This window comes from Dromaius novaehollandiae, chromosome 5 (genome assembly GCF_036370855.1).
Source record: "Dromaius novaehollandiae isolate bDroNov1 chromosome 5, bDroNov1.hap1, whole genome shotgun sequence".
Lineage (NCBI taxonomy): Eukaryota > Metazoa > Chordata > Aves > Casuariiformes > Dromaiidae > Dromaius > Dromaius novaehollandiae.
The window spans coordinates 38,686,470-38,709,096 of NC_088102.1; the positions used below are offsets into that span (position 1 = coordinate 38,686,470).

Genomic DNA, 22,627 nt, shown 5'->3' on the forward strand with positions numbered 1-22,627 from the left:
GCAGTTTATTTTGTTCTGAGTTTTCCCTGGGCTCTGTGTTTCTTTATTTTTCTTCAAGACGCCCATGACTCTGATGACACCTTTAAAGATGGCAGGACTTTAAAGACTGCAGGAATGAAAAGAATTTTGATTTTTCTGTTAAGCAAAATGCTGGTCATGATATCCTTCCTTCATGGCTTCCACTGATATAACAGAGCTAAAACTAGATCACAGCCTAATTCCACACTTTGTCTCAGTAGTGCTAATTTATTTTGATGTTATTTCCTACCAGCTCATTTGGTTAGGAATAATGGGAACTAGAATGGTAGAGCTGAATCTGTATTTTACTGAAAACTCCTTAATTTTATTTCTGCTATGCTATCTGGCCTTATTTAGCTCAGCAGGTACAATAAGCATAGCTATAGTAAGCTTGTCACTTGTTTAGTTGTAGCACTTCATTGTGAGGTTATCTCAGCAGAGTAGAAATAACAATCAAGAGAGGTTACATAATTTTTTCTAGCCTGGGTACTCTATTCATACTCTGTCTGAAGTCAATAGTGAGATTGAGTTACTCTGTTCTTAGTGACAGGCTCATATACTTTCTGTGGGGTCTCATCCCCAGCAGCACTTCTTACCATCATAAGCAAAATTTTTAAGCAAATCATCACATACAAAATCTTGCTCTGGACTTTGCATCATTGCATTTTCATCAAATGCTCTAGGGATTAAGCCTGAACCAGCCAAATCCCTCCCAATCTGCAAATCATAAATTCGTAACTGAAAAAAAAAATCTTCATATTTGTGAGGAGAGGGGGGTTTGCCAGGCCATTTTGGCAATTGTAGTAAGTGCTTTATGGTCAGTTTTAGCTAATACAGGCTTCTCATTAAAAAAAATAAAATAAAATAAAAGGTCAGGAAACTTTTTACATTCATGGACAAGTGCCAAATCCTTGCTCTCTATTTGAATGTACTGACACTCAGCTTTTGTTAGTGTTCATTACACATAAAGTACTGACCTCCAGTTTTGACCATATAGCTGCAAGAGAAGGATCCCAGTTCTCTTCTGGGGACAACTTATTCTCATGTGTACTGTTAAGATATGTCAGGGCTGCATCCTCATTAATAAACTCTTCAAGTTTTTGGAGTTGTTAGGATTTGTAGTTGAAGTGTATTGGCTGTCTTTATAGTAGTGCACCAAGGTTGACGAGTCACACAGTCAGGTTGCACACACATCTTTTGGAGCTCCCATTCCAAGGGATCCTTGTGCCTCCTGCTTTTGTGCTCAGTTCGGCTCTTCTGTAACCTTCCCGTATGTCTTGCTATGATAATGTCTCTCTCCAGCATTCTATTCTGTTGTGAGAAATTAACATTTTTTGTGTGTTTAGTCCAGCTTTGTTTCTGCTCAGGGCTGCTCTGAAGCCTTTTATTGTGCTATTCTATTATTTTTTTCTGCTGATCTTAACATCATCTGATCTGTGTAAATGCTAAAAACCGGGTACATCATCAAACATCTGTTGTATTTCTGGAGAAGTGTCTCAGGTTTGATGGAGCAAACCCAATCACCAGAAATTGTGATTCTCAATTTGCACAAAATGCATGCTCTGTTTTTTAAGGGCTTCTGCCAGACCCTGCTGACACATCAAGCATAAGAAAATATTTGGCATCAGCCACTTCCCCAGAGATTTTTCCTCTTGTAGGTAGTGGAAAATGATCCCTCTGTACACATGTATTCAATTCTTTTAGGTCTATTCATAAGCAAAGGTTTCATCTCTTTTTTTAGTACACCCATTCTGATGGTTCCTCTGTGTAGTTTATGGTAATGAATTTATTCACCTCCTTATTTAGCCTCTGCTTCAGGGCGTGGGGAACCTTGCCAGGGTTGTAGATTGTGGAGCAGTCCTCAAACCTGCCTTCAATGACTTGATCCCCTGGCTTTCCAAAGAGAAAGGCCTCCTGAAAAGGCTGGAGACTGGTGCCTGCTTCTCTTACACTGGGACAAGTTATGTATTTTTGAGTCTATTGTTTACCTATCTGACTAATTTTCTAAACCCTTTATGGGAATAAACTCATCAGTATTAGCCCAGGGTTTTACCTGTTTCCTTTGAGGTGCCGGTGGTGCTCATACTGCTGCTCATGCACAGTGCCCGCTGTCAAGCCAACAGTTTTCACATTTGCCCGTAGGCCTGAAAGACCTGCACACCTCAGACACCTTCAGCAGCCCACTGTGCCCCTCTCCTCCGGGCTCCCTGCTGCAGTCCTTCAGTGTATGCATCTCCTCGTTATGCCCTGCGAAGAATGAAAACACCCAGCTCATTTATATGCACTGTCAAAGCACGCTCCTGGCTGCCGCTGCCGCTGAGAGGGGACGTGCGATAGAGGGATAGGGGCCTGCCATGAAACTCGGTTGCTTGGTTCATCTTCCCTTTAAGTTCAGCAGAGGTTCGATTCCTGGCCTAGCTTTGGTTACCTAGGAAGCTCAACAAAGCAGACTTACAAAGCAGACCAAATGCAAACAACCTGTAAAGCTACACGGCCCCCTTTTAATGGCACTATGCTGTGTCAAATCTCAAGAGCTCACACTCATCAGCAATGTCATTATGGAGTATGAGCACACAACTGCTGTTAAAAAGAGAGCGAGTGAGGAAAAAATGGTAAAAAAAGACAAAATGCAAGAGGCTTAGGAGGCCCCTGGTTTCCTTAATGGAATTAGTCCTTCCTTTATGAATTCCAGGGTTAAATGCTGTAAATGTGATTCACGCTCTCCCTCCCCTCAGCAAAGCAGAAGGATCTGCTAGACACATGTTCTGAGCAGAGCAGGGGAAGATATGACGTGACTCAAGAGCCTGGAAGGCTAAAAGGAGTAGATGGGGGAGAGCTCTGCAGCCCTTGATCTTTGTAAGATTTACTGCCTTTGCCTCTTGCAAAGATCTTTTTTTCCTGGAAAATTGCTAGCTTCTAGCAATGTAAAAAAAAAAAAAAAAAAAAAATTGGCTGGGGCAGTAAACAAGATCTTTGAAGGGGGAAGGAAGCCAAGAGAAAGTCAGGCCTATTAGTCATGCAGCTGCATTTCCTGTCACAAAGGACCCCAGTTGAGTAATCACTCAAAATATGCTTGTTATTTTTTCCTATTTTATTTCAACTTTTAGCCTGCCAGTATCTACTGTAAGAAAAAAATTAAAACAAGAAAAAGAAAGTCTTTTAGCCTCAGAGAGGAAAACAATGTAGAAAGAGACATTGATTTACATTATTTTTCCTTTTCTTTAATTTTCATAGCCTAAAAACACTTCAGTCATATAAGAGGAATGTGTGTACTACAAAGTGGATCTGAGACAGTCTTGGTGTTTTCAGGGCATACAATTTCAGCAGGAGTGTGGGTGTCAAAGTTCCTGGGCCCTATTTTCACTCTGTGACCTTGACCAAGTCATGTATTAACTTATCTGTAATTTATTTTGGCTGTATGAAAAGTAAAGATAGCTTCTGCATAATTGCTTTGTCAAGTTTCATTAATACCAATTGTAAATAATGTTGGGGTCTTCTGGTGAAAGCTTTGTAGAAGTATTTGTCTAAAGGAAAGTAGTCAAGACTGGAAAGAAATGAACTTGTAATTTAAAGCAAACATTCTTATGAATAGATTTTAAAAGAACCCATACAAAAATAGGTGAAAATAGGAGTAAGATTATGAAAGAGAAGAAGGAAAAACTTGCTGACACTCTCTCATGAGACACTCAGAGGTAGGAAAAACACAGCAAACAGTCAGAGAGAACAAACCCCTTTGTAGTATTGAAAGACACTTGATGATTGAGTAACTATACAACTTCCCCACTTCCAGATCTTGGATTAAAAGATACTGGCTCTAGTTGGTCTGGTACCAACTTCAAAGAGAAGCCACAGATAGATGAAGAAAGTAAAGCTGAAAAAAAAAATCTGTTTTTCCAGATGGCTGCGAAGAAAATACCGCTTCATAATACCAAACCCCACATTATATTTATTCCAAAATAATGAGTATGGTGACCAGGCCACCTATCAAGAATGACCATGAGCGTACTTCAGGGTGAATAACAGTTTGTAGCTTATATTCCTGACTGGGATACCTGGCTAGATGGGTATGTGAAAATGATTGTAAAGGGAAAAATCCTGTTTGGATGGCTATGTAAGTAGACAGTATATGATTGTAGTTTATGCTATATAATAACACAACTTCAAATCTGCATAAAAAATGAAGTTTACATTTGCATGTAAGTTACTGATAATGTCCTGTAATTCTGTAATTTGCACACACGTGATACCACAGAAGTGTAATGTTTTCAAACCACAGCTTAGGAGCAAATGTGATTTACACAGCAATGTAAATCACGGCTTTCTAAAGCTACTGAAAGGGTATAAACTAAAACAAATGTGAGATTTACCCCAATTTGATTTAAGAGACACTTTGAAAGGCTGTTTACATATATTTTGTAAAGTGATTCAAAATTTTCATTTGTGCATATTTACACTGGATGGCAAATAAGACTCTTGTAATTCATGACCCAAATATCAAAAATTTCATTCCAAATTATGTTTCATCCTTTTTCTTTCTAAGTGGCAGGAGAGGTAAGCTGTGCAGGCATATGTGTGTGTACTCACAGGGTATAGGGCTGTCTTCTCCTCTCACACCAGAAGACTTTCACTGCTGCATGTCCTAGTCTACTGGATCTGCACATCATCTGAGACTCTAGGCAATAGCTATAGTTTTCATGACCCCAAATCTGGCTTTGCTGTGAGGGGAGTTTATAAAGGCCACTTCCAAACGTTACTGGTATCTACACAGTTTAGAAAGTTTATACTGGTATGTATGAATGAATGGAAATAAATATTTTACAAGAGCAACATAAACTTTGTAACTTTCCTTTTAGGAGTGCCACAGGATGGGATGCTCTTCCCTCTCCCTGTGTTATAGGGATATGGAAGTGGAAGTCACACTAGTATCTGATAGATCAGACTGTGTAATAAACCACCACTTACAGAATTAATTATACCTTGCTCCAAATTCTCAGGCCACTATTTCAATAGTAACTAATATTGCTCTATTTACCTACCTGTTTATCTTAGGATTTTGTGTAGCTCTGTGACCATAGTATCTGAGTATCTCTGAATCTTTAATGTGTCTGTTCTCTCTGCCCAGGTCTGATGTAGATTAGTACAATTATCCCTTTATAGGTGTGCCACTAAAATCCTAAGAATAATGACTAATCCAGGATAACCTTAGAAGTCTCTGACCTCTTGATTCACCTGCTGGCTGTAAAGAATTATTCTCTCTATGGCCCAGATGGGAAGCTGAGTCATAAAGAAATGAAGTTATGTGCCCATAAGCACATAGCACTAAGACAGAGTCAGAACTCAGGGTTTACAGATCCTCAGTCTCTGGCTGCGTATATTATATTAATCTCTCCTGTCTCCAGTGAACTGATCATGTTCAGTTCAGGTACAACTGATCATGTTCAGTTCAGGTACAACAGCTAGCAGTTGTTGCTTTTTACAGTGTAGTGCTTCCGTGCTGTGCGTGAGGGGGACTTGGAAAATAATTGCTTTATTAAGAAGCTAAATTAAAGCTTCTCATTTAATTGACTGAAGTTTCTATGATGCAACTAAGAAATACCGCTCCTGAAACAAGAGTGGCTGGTAAGAAAATTTCAGTTCTATGTCCCATGTTGCCAGACATCATGTTGATGCAGGACTGTTGTGCTGGGGAGAGCATGGATACTGGTGTTACGATTTAGGGGCTGCACACCCCTTGCTTATCAGCGCTGGGCAGGCTTGCTGAAGAGAGGCTTCTGATCTGCGTAGATACAGAGACCTTATGGTTGAACACAGCTTGCTCAGAGGCAAGGGAAAGAGCAGGGAGAGCCTTAGATGTGGGGGCTGCTACTCCTGGCTATTTTATGTTAACAGATGAAGTTGAAATGGATTCCTCTGGCTCTGTCCCAGAGCTGGTTTTCCTTTCCTCCAAACACAGTGTAGGACTGTAGAGTTGGGCTATATGTGCCAGGCATATAACTTAACTTTTAGGAAAAAAGTGACTCTGAAAGGGTTAACATGACTAATGACAACACTTCAGTAAAATCAAGGGAGGTGGAACTCAACTCCCAAGTCTTAATAAAATGCAGGTGTTTTATTGTTAGGTTGAAAACTCCTAGTCTAAAACTGCAGCAAGCATTTAAAAAACAAGGGGAAAAAATCTGCTATTGAATAAGCAGCTTGGAAAGACAACAATGGGCTGTGCTAGGCATTTATGGAGAATGCAGCATTCACTGGCTAAGGCCTACCTTAAAGTTCACAGAGGGAAAACAAAATGCATAAATCTTACATGAACAACGCCTCTCACAACATGCATCTGGCCTCCAATGTATTACACTTGGGATTAACTTTTGACATTCTCATTTCAGCCATTGTGACTTTGCTCTCCAAGTCTCCCTGCAGAGTATTCATACTATCATTTTTCAGCTTTTCCTTCTTCGTGTTTCCTAGTCTATTTGTGGAACCTATAGGCTGACAGACCACATGAACAATACCGTCTCAATGCACAAATAACTCAGCTATACTTGCAACTGCTTTTCTGTTGGGAATAGGACTTTTTTGGGAAAGAGAAAATTACTAGTACTATAGAACTAGCTAGTTAAAAGAAGTTGTAAATAAATCACTAATCACTGTTTTCTCCTCTTTCCATTCCCCTCCTGATGACAAGGAAGCCAAAATTTTGGGGGAACATTTTTCAGTAAATTGCACTTGAGTTTGATCACAGGAGTTAAGGGATTGCTCTGAACTTTGAGCTTTACCTTCAAGTTTCTCATGCATTTGGAGAACAGGAGGAATCATGAGGTACTGAAAGGAAGTAGAACATGAAGAACTGGAGAGGTCTGAATGTACTTATGGTGGCCCCAGGCCTAATTTTACTGTATTGTCAAACTCATCGGCCTTAATGAGTAGCAGGGAGATGGATTTGGTATTTTTGGTACCTGTATAGTGAAAAAAATTAAGTATTCAACTGCCATCATAAAACCTCATCCTCTTAGGAAAAAGCAGGGCATTGATTTCTCTGGTCTTAGCTTTGCTGATACAAATCAACTTTCATTACTAGATCAGAAAGAATGAAATAGTTCATGGAATATTTAATAGGATGGGAAGCAAAACTGTTGGGATTTGATGCACGAGTTTCACAACTGCAATTCAATAGGAGACAGAGAAGCAACAGCAAAAATGGCCAATCTGCCAGTTTTTTCATTTAGAAGACTGGCAGGTAAGACACAAGCAGTACTACACAAAGCTATATAAATTACATACAGAAAAGTCTAAGACAATAAATAAAAATGGAGCTGTTGAGCTTATAAACATGAGTAGATGCCAGCTCTTGTTTAAATTAAGCAGAGCTCTCTGGGCAGCTTGAGCAAAAAATTAAGAAAACCAAAGGACGAAAATCAAAACCCTCTCTGATCACAGCAGGAAACCCAAACTATTCCAAGTTGTGTGTCCTGTGTGCACCACTGCACTGCATCCTTGCTGCAGGAGCTGTAGTGAGCATCTGTACTGATGGATTTGAGCAGAAGCATCAAGCAGACATGACAGAGGTAGATGAAGAAGGAAGATGAAATCCATCTGTAAGCAGATCCAACCTCTTCTTCACACACCTCTGAGAATTACCTGTCTTAACTCTCAGCTATCATCAAAAACAGTTTTATTATTGTATTAAGAAGCATATTCTGAAGATGCAAGGAAAAGGCAGACCACAGATAAACAGAGGACCAAAGAGTGGAAATCTTCATTAAAAGTATCTCAAAAATCCTTATAGGAATCTTTATGTTGCCTTGACTCTGCTTTGGATCACGCCCCTGCAGAAAATCAAACAAGAAAAGACTGTCAGCATTTGCTAGCTGATCCCAGTTTTAGATCTTCCCTGGCCTTTTCCTTTGCCCCTCACTTTGTAAGATTTTACTTCCCATCCTACTCTCCTTCGCAGCTGCTGGGTCCTGTTACTCAGTTGCGTCAGCAGTTCTCAGTCTTCTCAGACTGCCCTGCTGCACTTTATACCCTGTTACACTTACTGTAACAACCAGTGCGTTCGCTTCCCTCCTGGAAAGTCACTGCACCTCAAGCTCCAGCAAAGCTGGGCCCACACAAGGCCTTCCCAAATTCAGCACTTCAGATTGCAAAAAATTGGCAATGCCTCTGGTCTCAGTGCAGGGAGATATCCAAGGTCAAAGTTAAAAGCATGGTTTCTTTATTCTCTCATCAAACTGGCTTTTGGTTTTCTTCTTCCAGTCTTGTATTCATTGTTATCTTTTCTGGCATATGTTATCTCTGAGTATCACTGAAAAGTAGTGGATGGATTTGCAATAAAATATGCACAGCCAGGTCAAAGAAGTGCTTTCAAATTTGCTTGTCTTAACTTTGAAATAATAGTTCTATCAGTCATTGAAAAATTCAAGTGCTTTGTACTGATCGTAAGTATTAGTAGCAAGCGTTAGGCCTCACTGTTATTCTTGCAAATACTGTCAGCTCTTCCATATCATATGAAATAGAGAAAGCTTCTTCCTGTAAACCAAGCCGCTGCTTTCTGTGCTGTAGATGTAAAGTTGTCTTGTATTTGACTTACAGAACTGACTGGTGATCATTGCATCCTGTTTCTTACTCCTCCATCTGTGTATGATAAAGTTCCCCTTCCACGTTTCATTTTCTATATATATTTATTTTGAATGCCTGAAATGAAAACAAAAATCCTCTACAGTTTTCTTGTGTACATATAGAATGATGTGGTTAACTATCTACAAAGGAAGTAAAGATCCCTATTTGAGAGAATAATACATAGATAACTCATCACAGGGGGCAGGGAGTGGGGGAGAATGACAACAAGGCTGAGATTGTGCCAATGGCATGGAGAACAGAAAAAATTAAATTCAGAATATTGACCCCAAAAATGAAATGAGTACTTTGCGGAATAAAGCAAGAAATATGTCTAGAAAAGGATTCAGGATGTCACAGTCAAAGATAACAAGAAGGAAGGAGAGATAAAGGGAAGAGAGAATAAAAACTTAGAATTTTTTTATGAAGAGAATAAAAGTAACATACTAGAAAATTTAAGAGTAGAGACCTTGAATAATGGTATAATACTATGGATGGATTGGAAATAAATGAAAAACTAACTCCAAGATCATGGGGAGAAACTATAGAAACTTGGTAAAGAAACAAAAGAAAAGAAAATCAAAACCTTTGCTTTTATGCTGCCCTCCCTACAGCATCTTTTGGCTGCATTACAAGAAATGGATAAGAATATTTTTGTCCTTATTCTCTAATTTTTGCAAGTGGAGTACAAAATGCTCACCCTAATTTATTTTTATTTTTTATTTGTTTTATCATAGCCTAAAAGATTTCAGCATCAGACCTTCCACAGGTGAACTGCAGCTCTTTTACTGGGAGTGGTGTCTCTGAGGTGCTTACATGCAGAGCAGCAGGTCCCCCACAGCCTTCATTTCACAGTAGGTTAAAAATGGATTTAAGGGGCAGCACCACTGATGCCTCCACTCATGGAAGGGCTCAGAAGGGATAGGTATAAGAGAGTCCAAGACCGTTTGCTTTCCCTTTCCCTTGCATTACCGAGGGATACTTGCAAACATTTAATTAAAGCTATTGTATGCATGCTTAACTTGGAGATATCTGTGGTTCCTTGAAACCATTACACAGGAGCACCAAAGAAAATACAAGGGAGTCACTGAAGGAAAATACAAATGAATTAGAAAAGCATAGCAACCAAAGAATACATTTCCCATAATACAACAGTCACAGGTCAGGAGATCACAGATGCTCAGTTGCTCATGCATATCTTCTATTCTCTCCGCTTGCATGCTTGCTCCAGAGAGGGCAAAGATTTAATGAGGATGGGGCTAGCTTTAGCAGTTCTCACCCTTCCTGAAACCCTACAGCTGAAAGACCGTTGAAAGCCTCTTTGAAGTTGGAACAGACACACATTGAACTGTCCCAATGCACACATACAATCCGGGGTTTTCTCATCAGGTACAAAAATACAAGGTGACTGTTCTCTTCCGGCTGTCCTGGATGTGAACCAAGCTGTTGAATCAAAGCCTTATTGAATTTAGGAGTGGAAAGGAGTTTCTACCTTGCATCTGTCTTCTCAATCTGCAGTAACTGCCCTTCTCAGAGTCTCACAGTTTCTTTTCCTAGGTCCTTGTGAAGAAATCCTGTTCAGACAAAACAGTGTACTATTTACAGGAAGTTTGGCAGGGTCAAAAAGTGACTGTAAAACCAATCTCTTGTTAAAACACGTACAGTATCTGCTTGTATGTGGATAGCGTTAGAACTCAACAATCTCTGATTTGCTATCAGTGCCTTGAAGGTGATTTCAGAGTCAGATTTGTTAAAACTTGGTGACATTATTAGTGTTATCGCTTGTCATTAGCAGAGCTAACTTAGTTGCTCCAAGTCCCACTTAATCTATCCAGCTCGCTACCCACAACTTCTGATCTACTTAGTCACTTCCTGTCTTTGATTTTCACCTTAAAGCCTCTTTTCTGGGTTGGCCTCTGACTGACGTTTAATCTTAATCAAACTTCCTTGGACTTCCATTACTGTCAAGTACAACTTCTCTCGCTGTAACACCCACCCTTCTGAGTGCAACAAAATTGATTTACAGCCAACAGTCTGCCTCTTTTCTTATGCTCTAGTTCATCTTTGCTTTGTTTTTCTTCCTGTATGAGTCACTCCTTCCCCCTCTTTGAGACATCGTGCTCTGCTTTCTGTTCCCCCTGTGCCTGTCAGTGGCTGAGAAGCTACCATATAGCCCTTTACTGTAGAGATCTGGCGAGTATCATCATTTGTGCCCAGAAAAAGAGCTGAACACTACAAAATTGAATTGGCCATGGGCTGCTACAGGAAGTCAGCTGTTTTAATATGCTTTTGCCTCACACCAGATGTGTGACTCTTTTCCCTTATCCCTTTCTTACCAGCTACTCCAGCAATACACAACAGTTTAGTTTGCACCTCCCAAGTAGCATCTCCCCTGCTACTTTGTGGCTCCTGTTAACTACACAGATGTGTAAGGTGGGTACCAGCTTAAGGACTTTCCTAGTCCTCACTGGTTCACTGGTCCTACAGTGACAAGGGTTTGAAATGGACTGGTTAAGCCAGGTTCCTTTTATGACCAGAATCCCATTAAAAGATTTTAGTTCTGTGCTGTGGTGATTCTTGCCTGCCCAGGGGCAATCCTGAGCTGGCTAGGGCCACTATTTTTAGAGCTTCTTTCACCAACATAGTGAATGCAAAGATCTGGCACTATGTTCTTTGAACGTCAGATACAAAACATCTGATGGCAACTATGCATAACATACAGGAGAAATTTAGTTCAGTCTCTCCTATATATGAATGCTCTCTTGCAGCTCTTTTTTTTCAATTTAACCATTTGTGCTTTTCCCTCTTCTTCCCATTTCTGTGCTCATCCTCTTATTCTTTTGATTTTGTTGTTGCTGTTGTTTATATACAGAGGTTGTATTATCAGTCACTGAGTGCAGCCTTGTCCTCTTACTAAGCAGAAAATGTAATATATATTGGAAGGAGGAGTTAGCTCAAGGCCATTCTCGTTAAGCCTCTTCTTCAGCTTATCTCAGCTTAAACTGTATTTTTGAACTACAGTCACTGCCGCTCTATACAGCATTGTAGTTTGAAAACAACCACTTGAGCCCTTTCCAGCGAGGCTTTGAGTGGCCCTGATACCAGGCGTAGAGGAGAGATAAGCAATGCCTTGAAGTTGCAGTGTGGCTGTCACTGAGGGTAAGGAGTGAATGGAAACCCACCACCCCTCGGGCACTGCCGGGGTCGGAGGGAGGGAGGGGAGCGAGCGGAGCAGCTCTGCTTCGCCTGTGCACCGAGAGTCAGTGGCCTCTCAGCTGATGACAGATTAGACTCAGGACCTAGTTAGTGGGAATACTGTGATTAGACCTCAGCAGCATCTGTCTCCAGCGCTAAAGGAATTACTGCTGCAGGCTGTGATTTTCTCAGCAAACTGTAATTACACTGGGAACCTCATTCCTATCGTTTTTCTCCACAACTTAAGTGTAAAAAAAATGTGGGCGAGGGTGCAGGGAAGCAGAAACTGAAAGGGGCAGGGGAGAGACACCTTGCTTGTTTCTATTCTGCTCATTTCAGTTACTTTCTCTTAGTTTCCTAGATTTGTACAGTTCGTGGCCTATTTTTTCTCAAAGCTCAATGCCAAGGTTTAAGTCCCAAGAACTGTTCTGCTGTGCAGATAAAGGTGATGGGACACATCCTCGGAGTACGCTTACTTTCCACGGCTTCCGAAATGAACGTGACAGCGCTCGCAGAAGGTGCCGCACCGACCCTGCACCGGGGGTGCCCCTTTCCCTCCTCTCGGGGCAGCGGCGATGGCAGGCGCCCGGCCGGCAGTCTGGTGACTGCTGTTCTCGGGAAACCCCTGGAGAAGGTGTAGCCTGAGGAGAAGCATATAATACTGTTTTTCTTGCTGGAGATTGGGCAGGATAAATTTGAACCTTGCTCCCAAAGGCCATGTCCAGACTGGGATTTAAGAGTTTGAACTTAAAAGGTTTTTGGCTGTATGTGTTAACTTTTTAAGAGATGAATGTAGAAAAGGCAGAGTAAATTTGAAGACCCAGTAACATCTAATCCATGCATCAAAGTTATGCCAAAATAATAATGTCAAAAAAGAGCATGACCTCTTTGCAAGAGTTCTCTACCTGAAAAAACTTTTTGTTTGTGCGGTTGTAACACTGTAAAAGCTTGTCTGCCACCAGTGTTGCCACTGCTCAGCATACAAGTATAAGGAGTAACAGATTTTATTTTAGTTTAAATCTAGGATAGGAGGACAGAAATATCTGAGAGTAGAGTTTGCCAACACAGCTTTACTGTCTAATACTTTAAATGCAGACAAGGTCAAAATGATTCAAATTTTTGTATATGCTCCCTTCTTAGCATTCCTCTGGGCTTTAATGTGATTGTTTAGCATACTTTGATGGCACGGGTGTCTTAACTATATTAAACAACTTTACATTAGTACTGTGCTTGATCCTCATCTGGAAGAAACCAGAATTGTTCCTTACCAACACTTCTGCCCTCCATCCAGCAGCATGTCTGGCAGCACAGCAAGGGCAGGGAGTGTGGCAGCAGGAGCTCAACCCCTTGGGGCTGAGAGCACCAGGAGGCATTACCTCGGCAAGCAGATCCCCGGTCTCCTGAGCCAAGTGTCCGAGGTCTTCAGATACTGGTGGGAAAGACACACATCTGGAATTATCTGGAATCGGCATGAGGAGCTGTGGACAGAGAGGAGAGAAAGGAAGGGTTCGAAGGAAAGTGCAAAGAACTCTTCTTACACTTTTCACTTTCTTTTCCATCTGCTTGTGTGATGTTGCTGTGAGCTATTAAACAGCTGCTGTGCTCTGCCCCAGAGGGGGCTGCGTTTCAGTAGTGAGTGAGAACGATTCCTACAGCTCACGTGCTTTGGGAGCCCCCTGGAATGAAAAGGGCCATAGAACTGTGTTTCTCTAAGTCCTTATTATGCTGAATACATTTGGGACCACAGTACCTGGGGCAGCATCCAGAGACTGTGTTGGCTGCTGGCATGTGAAGCCCCTGGCACTCGCTGGGTGCCTCTGACTCACCCTCTGTGCAGTAGGTGAGCCCCCCTTTGCTTTTGCCTTCCGGGCAGTACCTTCCAGCTCTGCCAGGGCTGCTTCTGCCATTCAAGGAGAGCAGATTACTCCAGCAAAAGGTGTTTGCAGACTGCAAGATTTTGTGACTTGGAGAGATAAGGGTAGCAGAAGAGGAGGGAGGGAAGGAGGAGTGGGCATATTGCGACTGCCCAAGGGCTGAGCAGGAGAGCATTTTTTTGCATCCATTCAGACGCTCAGCTATTTCCTGCTTTGCTCCGGCAGTCAGCGTGCTCCACCTGCTTTTACTTAACCATTTCCTGTTTACTGCTTCCAAAAACTTTCTGGTGCAATCACTAATCTGCCAGTAGACCAAGCTTTACAATCCCTTTCAGACAGGCTTCACTTAATTTTTTTCATTCTCTCTCCTCCCCTCTGTACACTATCATCTGTCTCGCTGTACACTACATCTATCCTTCAGATAGATTGAGAAACTGGGGTGGGGGGGATACGCATGTGTGTATGCACATATGTGTGCATTTGTCATGGCCATATTCATTCATAACAGAAGTCAGTTGTTAGGTCAGGAAAGTATTTGCTCCCTTGCTTGTTCTCTTGCTCGCTCATATGTCTGTTGGTGCTTGCTTCTTTTTGCAAACTTGAGCTAAAAAACAAGCAGTAGCACTGAAGGCAGGCTCCCCTTTCTGTAGAATAGAAGGCTCCAGGTAGTTAGAAGAATGAATCCTCTCATTGCTTTCAAAAGAGTTTGAAAACTCTCCCACAGATGCGGGATTTGTTTCCTGGATGGCTTGCTCCATCTTCAAACTATTTTCTAGTTTTGAAAACAGTGAGGTGATTTCCTCTTGTTTGCTCTTCAGTTTCTGAAGTGTGCAAGGCAAGGTGTGAGCAGCAGGAAAGATGAAACAAAGAGCAATAAATCCCTTTCTTATAGTGTAAATGGCTCCCAAGAGTCCCCATCCCACACTCAGTCACGTCTTGCAGAAATCATTAGAAAAGTACACATGCTTCAAGTCTGTTCGCCTTATCTATATTACAGATAACAGTGCAATCAACACTAAAATCAAATGTATTTGCCATTGCTGTTGGTGTTTGTTTACTTGTTGTATTTCTGTGCTGGAACAGTGAAAATAGGTTCTTCAGTTTCCTCTCCGGTTCTCATGCTCTTGCACAGCACTGCAATGTTTGGGTTGCGGTGAGCACTGCAGGGGAATGTTCCCTTCTTAAAATAAATCATGGAAACATTTCTGTTGGAATCAGAGCTTGTAAAAGTTTATTTTTTTTTTAATAAGAAGAATGTCGAGCTAGCTTTAACCTGACACTATATCCCTTTAAAGGGAGCATGCTTGTGCTGCATGTCCGTATATATACTAATATGCATCGCAAGCCTGTGTGTGTATATATGTATATACACACACACATATACATACATATACGTGTGTGTGTGTGTATCAGTATACATGACAGTTTTACTGGTATAACTGAGCACTGAAATCACCCTGTAAGAATGCTGCATGTTTGTGCTGCCTACATCAGACAGATCTTCAGGTTCCTTAACTAGACCTACTGCAAGCCAGTGGAGCTTAATCTGCTCATTTGCCAGTATAAGGTATAGGTCTATAAGCATGCGCTTGCATTGTATCTGAGTTGTTTCACACTTCTGTGATTATGTTGAGGTGCTCACGCTTGGATGCATTTCTGAATATTTTCAGAACAAAGCCTGAGCCCTGTTTTAATTATACCATAAATATGTACTGGTAGCATATGTGTATGTGCTAGCAGATATGGTCTTGACATCATTGATGTCCAGGCAGCCATCTGCTGTAGGCACTGCACAGCCCTACTTAGGTCGGAGTTTTCTAAAATATCCTTCAAGCTGTCTGTGAGCAGCATTTCAAGCTTTTTTCTAATCAGGAAAGGAAGCAGTTGTTTTGTGCACAGAAGTGTCTTTCAGATTGGCCCAAGTATATAAAATGGTTACTTTGGTTCCCATCCAGCCCAATTCATTCAGCAGTGTGTGACAGGGTACTTGTCATCAGTGGCATTTGCCCAGACTGAGTCACACCCACCCATGCGATGATGTATGAGGGCCTTCAAATCTTTTTCCTCTTTGTGTTTTAGGGTACGGCCCTGGTAAATTCATGGTCTTATTGTACCACACAGTTCTTTCTACAGCAGATTCTTTTCTTCTAACCAGCTTGTCAGTCCAAGAGTCAATTGCTTCCAAAAGAGACTCTGTGATCCAGTGCCCATCTTTGTTGTCGTGGTGTTTCTTTCACCATTTCAGTTTCCTGTAACATTGCAAATTTGGGTGCGCTCATGATTTTCCTGCCTTCTTCCCCCTGCCTCCAAAATGGAAGAAAACGGAAGAATATGAGAATGTAGACAGACCGAGAAGCTCAGGGAAAATGGTAGTGAGAACTGCATAGGACTCTTTCCAGGAAATGGGTAGAAGGTCCATCACATGAGTCATTGAAACCTTAGCTGACTAAATTCCTGAAGAATAAACTGTCAGGAATATGATACTGGACAGGACACTGAGGAGGAGGGAGAAACTTCTTAAATAGCTCTGGTTTGGTTTTTTTGTTCATGATTCATTCCTGAGGAAGTTGCTGTGCTTCTGGCCAGGGCCAGCTGTAGCGCGCAGGCAGTGCCAGCCTCCGTGCGCACAAGCAGCAGGTGAGGCGCGCGGCGAGGTCTTGCTGAGGTCGGCATTCTTGCCTCAATAGGTAGAAGATAATCGTGAGCACTCCAAGCTCATCCTGCCCCCAGGGGGTTGCTTTATCTCCCTTTCTTTATCCCTCCCCACCCTGCAGGTAGGAAAGATTTGATACCTGACATTTTTGGGCGTTTTTATTGCTGGTCACTATGAAAACGAAAGTATTGAAGGCAGGGAGCCTGTGAGAGAAGACAGAGCCAAAGAGAATTAAATAAGACAGGGTCACTAGTGCGCATATGTCATCTGAATCAATTCACCTCTTTTTTAGTACACCAGTAGGTATGAGACCAGGAGGAAATGAAGGCAGTAAAACTCTTAATTTGAGGCTCCTTTTAAAAAATTTTCTTCCCTCTACCTGTTCCAACCAGTAAACCAAATCGTATCAATAAAATTGGCCCAAAGCTCTGAATTTGGATCTCAGAGAAGGTCTTAAGATTGTAAGTGCCAGTAACAACAGAAGCAGTCAGGCTCCCTCCACAGCTGCCTCCAGAGGAGCTGAACCAGCGTTAGCAACAGTGGGAAATGTTTGCAGTAGTATCTGAGAGTGGAGAAACCCTAACATTCCAGCAAGCAACTGCCAGTTCCCATTTTGGTGAGTTCGACCTAGAGCATTTAACATTTCAGCATCAGTCTGTGTCTCATAATGCCGTTTACGTAATGATCTCTCATTTGGTTCCCATTAAAACCATGGTATTTCTTCTGCAAACCACTGCTTGTAAAAATCAAGCCACCCAGTTTTTCATTAGATTGTAATATATGAAGTAAATAGTCTGAAGGATGCATACAGGAATCATGAGACAGAGAATGGGGGGCTTTATCTTCCCTCTTGGACATACAAAGTCAGGATCTAAGAAGTAAGCGTGGAAAAAACCTATTAAGGGTTACTGAGTTCATCTCCTGCAAAAACACCAAGTTGTTAGTTCCTCAATAGATGTTCCTCAGCTGTTATATTGATAAAAGGAGCATCTACAGCTGCTTGTACTCAGAGCAGCAAGAATTCTCTTAAAATTATAGAAAGATAGCGTAGCTCTCGCAGATCATTGCAGAGCTGCCACCTTTCTGAGGCAGCGCAGGATGGTTCCTTGTTTTATATATACTGACACTTTGAAGAATTCAGTTTCCAGTGTTTCAAACAATGGGGGTTTCACCACTTCCTGTGGGAGTCTGTTCTGCAGCCTAACTCATTTCACCATCTGGAGTGTTTTCCTGAGTGTCTGCCTGCTTTTAACTTTTTTTTAATTATGCTCCCCCTATTTCTTCTTAAAGGTGACTTGCAAAGAATTTCTTTGTGTGACATTCGTGTTATGTGGTGCTTTTTTATTTTTTATAAGGATCAAGAAAACCTGAAAGATTCATGGCTTCATCTCTTTGCTTTTTCTTCCTCAGAAATAATCATAAATAATTAATAATGTATTCCTGCTTTTCTAGCTATTCATCTCAAAGTGATTTACAAAGAAGGTCAATATCATTGTACTCTTTTTACAGATGGGAAAACTGAAGCACAGGACAGGAAACAACTTGCCTAGGATCATTCAACAAGCCAGTGGCAAGACCTGGAATTTTAACTAGGTCTCCTCAATAGCGCCTTGCTCCCTTGTTTTTGTCCAGTCCAATTCCCTTTGGCTTTGTTGGAGTACCTAGGACAAGCTTTCCATGAACTTTATTCAGAATTGTCATATTGTAACTGAAAGGTCAGGCTGTTGAATATTTAACAGTTACCATCTTTCCAATATGTTGGTTAAGCACCCTAATTAAATAGTGATAAATAAAACCAACAAAGCATTTTAACAGACTGATTCAGTTCCAGGGCCTCCGAGTTGAATTTCCTTCAGCTAGTCTATGTTTTCCTGGTAGCAGATTGTCCAAAGTGAACCCAGTATATATATCAAGCATGCTCTTATCAGTACACTGCAGAGAGATTTCCTTCCTCATCAGTGCCAACATGCTTACTTCACCTGCTGTATTTCCCTTAGCTGTGGTTTCGGTAAGCGTGTTTCTCAGAATCTGGATAGTTACTGAATTATAAATCTTCCTGTCTGGGACATGAAAATTGCAATTTGTTCAGCACAATACACTGTGTAGAGATAGATACTCAGCCTAGCATTAAACAAGCTCACCTGGGTATCAGGAGCAGTCTGGTCTTCACAGCACAGAGCTCTTAGTGAGCTGCCAACAACCAGAGTGTTTTTCCTACCTGAGGAGGACATGCCCAAAAGCTTCTGCCTGTCCAGCCTGTCATTTCAATGAGTATCTTTAATGAGACTAGATCTGACTTAGCGCATGAATAAGAAGAGTTTTCTTCCTCGCCTGTGCTTGGGAATGGTGGGGAAATGCTGACAGGGCAGCACAACTGGTGGTCTGGTATGGTGGTCTTGGAGCCGGAGCACTGGGGACAGCACTGATCCTGTGCGAGATGCAGTGCTCTGCATGGAGTGAAGAACATAAAATCAGGGATTTGGGTAGGCCATGCTTATATCTGAGGGCTAGCACATAGATCTTGGCTGCCCATCTCTTTTCACATATGCCAGCTGGTGAGTTAAGCCATTAACTTTTTGAGTTATTTCCCCCCACTTCTCCTTCAGGCCTCCTTTATTCCAGATATCACTGACCCAGAGTTTGAGGATTTACCGAAAGCTGCGATACTGCTGTAGGTCACTGAGCACATTGTCTTTGCTTTCAGAGTTTGAGAAATTACCAGCGGTGTCATGCTTATGCCTCCTGGCCATGTGAATAGAGGAAGCTAAGAGGCTACAATAGATTACATAAAGCAGGGAAATCCCCCTCAAACTTCTCCCAGACTATCTTGAACTGAAGTTGTTTTGCATACATGCACTACAGATAACTCTGCAATTGCTTCTAGCCCCAGTAAAGGATTACATATGCTTGCCTGTAATCATTTAGGCCCCTTCCACCAGCTGAATCACTCAGAGAAAATAAAAAGGATTGAATCAGAGCTTGTACAGAAATGTAGGCAGTTTCGTGTAGCATCAGACTACTTCATGTGAGAACAGAGTCAGGTAATACTGTTCCACATAAAATCAACTGGAATTGTTTAATACCTATTAATAACTAGCAACTATTCTAGAAAAACAGTGCTGAAAACCTATGTCAAGCTTTTTTATAATTTGTGACTATGGATGGATCATATTGTACTTTGGCTAAACTTGCAACTAGGCTTCCTGTACAAACCCTGTTTGGGGGAAATGGACCTTACTGGAGTCCAGAAAAAAAGCTATAGTATCCTATAGATGAAACCTATGACCAGCTGCTTTACAAAATGTGAAATCCATTGGGCCCAGAATTCCTGAGCAATGATGTTCAAAAAGCAGTGTTGTTAAACATGCTTCCAAGATTCCTGTGATTTTTTTAAACATCATGGTTTAACAAGAACAAACAAATGAGCAAAAAAGAGATAGCATATTAAAAATGCATCTTTCCTGGTTTATCTCAGGCCCAGAATGTAGTTGGCTAAAATCAAATTATAAAAATCTTTTACATTATCTTTCATGCACTAACACACAAATGATAATGTTTAAAAGACTAGTACATCATCATTGCTGAATGCCTAAATATTCTTCAAGACACATGGTATTTTCTGTCCCCTTTCTTTTTACAAATAGATGATCATTTTAAACCAATTGCTGAGAGGGTTTATCAAGTTTAAAAAAATGTTGTTTTCCCCATTGTTTTCTTATTTTCTGGGGTTTCTGATCTGTCTTTTTTCTTTTTAAATAGGAGAAGAATATAAAGCTCCCAAAGGCTGGCTAAAAGCTTTTGCTTTGAAAAGAATTTGCTCACCTTCTCCCTTTCTTAGCCTTCTGCTGAAAAAAAATTTTCAGATACATTTACAGCCAGCCCTCTTCCAAAGCTAGATAGAGTATAGACAATTGCACTGATGCCTTAGGCTCTCACTGTAAATTCACAGACAGGATTTTCTGGACATTTTCTGGGCAAACCAGCTCTATATTAAAATTACAGTGAAGTTGTTTAAGGGTATAATTTTTAACAATCTGTAGAAGTTCTACAGTAGATACCAAGATTATTTTAAATAGTCTTAAAGGTGCTTTGGTCAGTATAGCATATTTCACTTGAGGAATTTGTCAAAGGTGTATTGGGAAAAGTAGTTTTAGTTCTATCTGCACTGGGCTTACTATCTTTGTCATTATAGTTAGACCAGGACAGCTATACTAGCAGCTCTTTTCTTTGTTAACAAACAGAGCTAGAGAGGAGGAGGACACTGAGACACAACTTACCTTGACAACCTGTGTAAGCCATAAAGAAAACCACCTTCTTTACCTGGCACACATCCATGTGACTCTTCTACAATCTCACCTCTGTTAATATTAATAATGTCATGGCCTGTTGCAGTGGAATACCTTGCCTTTCACCCTTCTCCTTTCAGCTTTATTGACTTGCTTCAAAGCTTTGATACAGAACAGTAGGAATCGGCGCCAGCTGATCTTCAGGGTCCTTGAGAGGGTTGTGCTTTTTCTGTGCTACAGTGGAGCTTGTCTCGATAGACCAGCTGTAGAAATCATAAGAGGAGAAGTACATATTTGAATAGTGCTACGGCACCGTGCAGTGGAGTTGATAGCAGCAAACAGGAGGACATGATCTGACTATTACCTTGGATATTTTGGTTCTGATAACTCATGTGTGTTGCTTCAGTTTGTGTTCTTTCCATCAGCTTGAAGGTAGAACAGGAAGACATGAAAGGACACTTTCATTTTGTTTTTTAATATCTCCTCCCACAAACAACAGTTCATTTGCTTCATAATGTCTCTAAACACAGTAATATCATATCCTGTATTTACACAGTAAACTTCATCTCAGAGCGCTTCTCAGCCTGGCACTGACATGGGACCAAGGTTAGAATGTGGAGCAGCTCTTAGCGGCTGGGAGACAGGCTCTGCTCTCAGCCTCGGTATTAGGAAAGGATATAGGATGGAGCAGTAATATTTGCTCTGAATCCAAGGCAATTTGCTGAAAGTTGGAAAATATATTGGTATAAGCTGTGCTCTGTTTAACTGCAAGAAATGTGCTTCAACTAGAAAACGAGCTGACATAGAAAATAACATTCCTCTTGTGTGTCCTGTTCTCTATCCATAGACACTGACTATCAAAAGAACAGCTTAGTTAGGAACCTAGGGCGATGCAAAGGTCCTCAGCAAGGACACCCTGGTCTTTGGAGAGCTCTGACAAAGGACGATAGAAGAGCCTGGATTATTGTAAGGTTTGGGTGCAGAGCACGAGAGTAGCATCAGAAGCTTTGATAGCCAGGTGAATGTGAATGAGAATTTGCACATTGGTAACAAAGACAGTCAGGTAGGCAGTAGAAAGAGGATTGTTACATATAATTAAATCCATTTTCAGCTAGTCTGTGAAATTAGCTTATGGATTCATTTGCTTTATGGATTAATCTGGTTTCCAACCATCAGTTCACTGCAGGAAATGGTAACTTTGTGATCTCATTCTTACACATTGCCATTGAGGTATCTGTCTTTATTGTGTGTTTCAGATGGAAAGGACCAAACAAATTTAACCTGGGAAGGAACCAGTCCTGCCCTGCAGAACATAAAAGTGAGGAACACTGCCTTAAAAGATCTTTTACCTGATGCTGCGTTACCCAGAACTACTGATGAGACTCCTAGCAATGCATCCAGCCTACAGAAAGGCAAATGCAACCTGGACTAAGAAATGAATGAATGAATGAATAAATGACAACACTGTTTTCTCAAAAATCCAGCGAAGCAGTTAGTGGGCATTCTTCTTCTTTTGTCTCATTACAGGCTAATTCGAAAGTGTTGTTCTCTGTACATGAGGGGCCATATTAAACTCAGGAATTATGAAAATTCTGAATTGTGTTCAGGTTAACTGGAGAGGCGTACTAATAAAGGCTTCTGAACTGACACATAAGTTAGTAAAGGAGAAGTGTAGGCAACTCATGCCTTCTTAATTCATGTCCTGTCACCTGCCCTGTCTGGAGGAACTGACTATCACAGAATCACAGAATAGTTGAGGTTGGAAGAGACTTCTGGAGATCATCCAGTCCAACCCTCCTGCTCTAGGAGAATCAGCTGTAGCACATTGCCCAGGACCATATACAGACAGCTCTTGAATATCTCCAAGGATACAGACTCCACAACCTCTCTGGGCAACCTGCTCCTGTGTTTGATGACCTGAAGTGTTTTCCTATGTTCAGAGGAAACCTCCTGTGTTTCAGTTTGTGCCCATTGCCTCTTGTCCTGTC

General features: G+C 41.3%; 1 protein-coding gene across 14 annotated transcripts in view; it reads left to right on the plus strand.

The window, feature by feature from the left end:
* RAD51B (RAD51 paralog B) overlaps window positions 1–22,293 on the plus strand; it is a 411,492-nt gene extending 389,199 nt beyond the window's left edge. For 10 of the 14 annotated variants that reach the window (XM_026095719.2, XM_026095720.2, XM_026095727.2 and 7 more), the window contains one exon: window positions 21,896–22,293. In XM_026095719.2, the coding sequence (XP_025951504.1) occupies window positions 21,896–22,071 (176 nt within the window). In that variant the 3' untranslated portion in view covers window positions 22,072–22,293. The remainder of the gene's footprint in view (window positions 1–21,895) is intronic. The other 4 variants (XR_010389391.1, XR_010389390.1, XM_026095730.2 and 1 more) reach the window with 2 other exon arrangements.
* The last annotated feature ends 334 nt before the right edge of the window (window positions 22,294–22,627 follow it).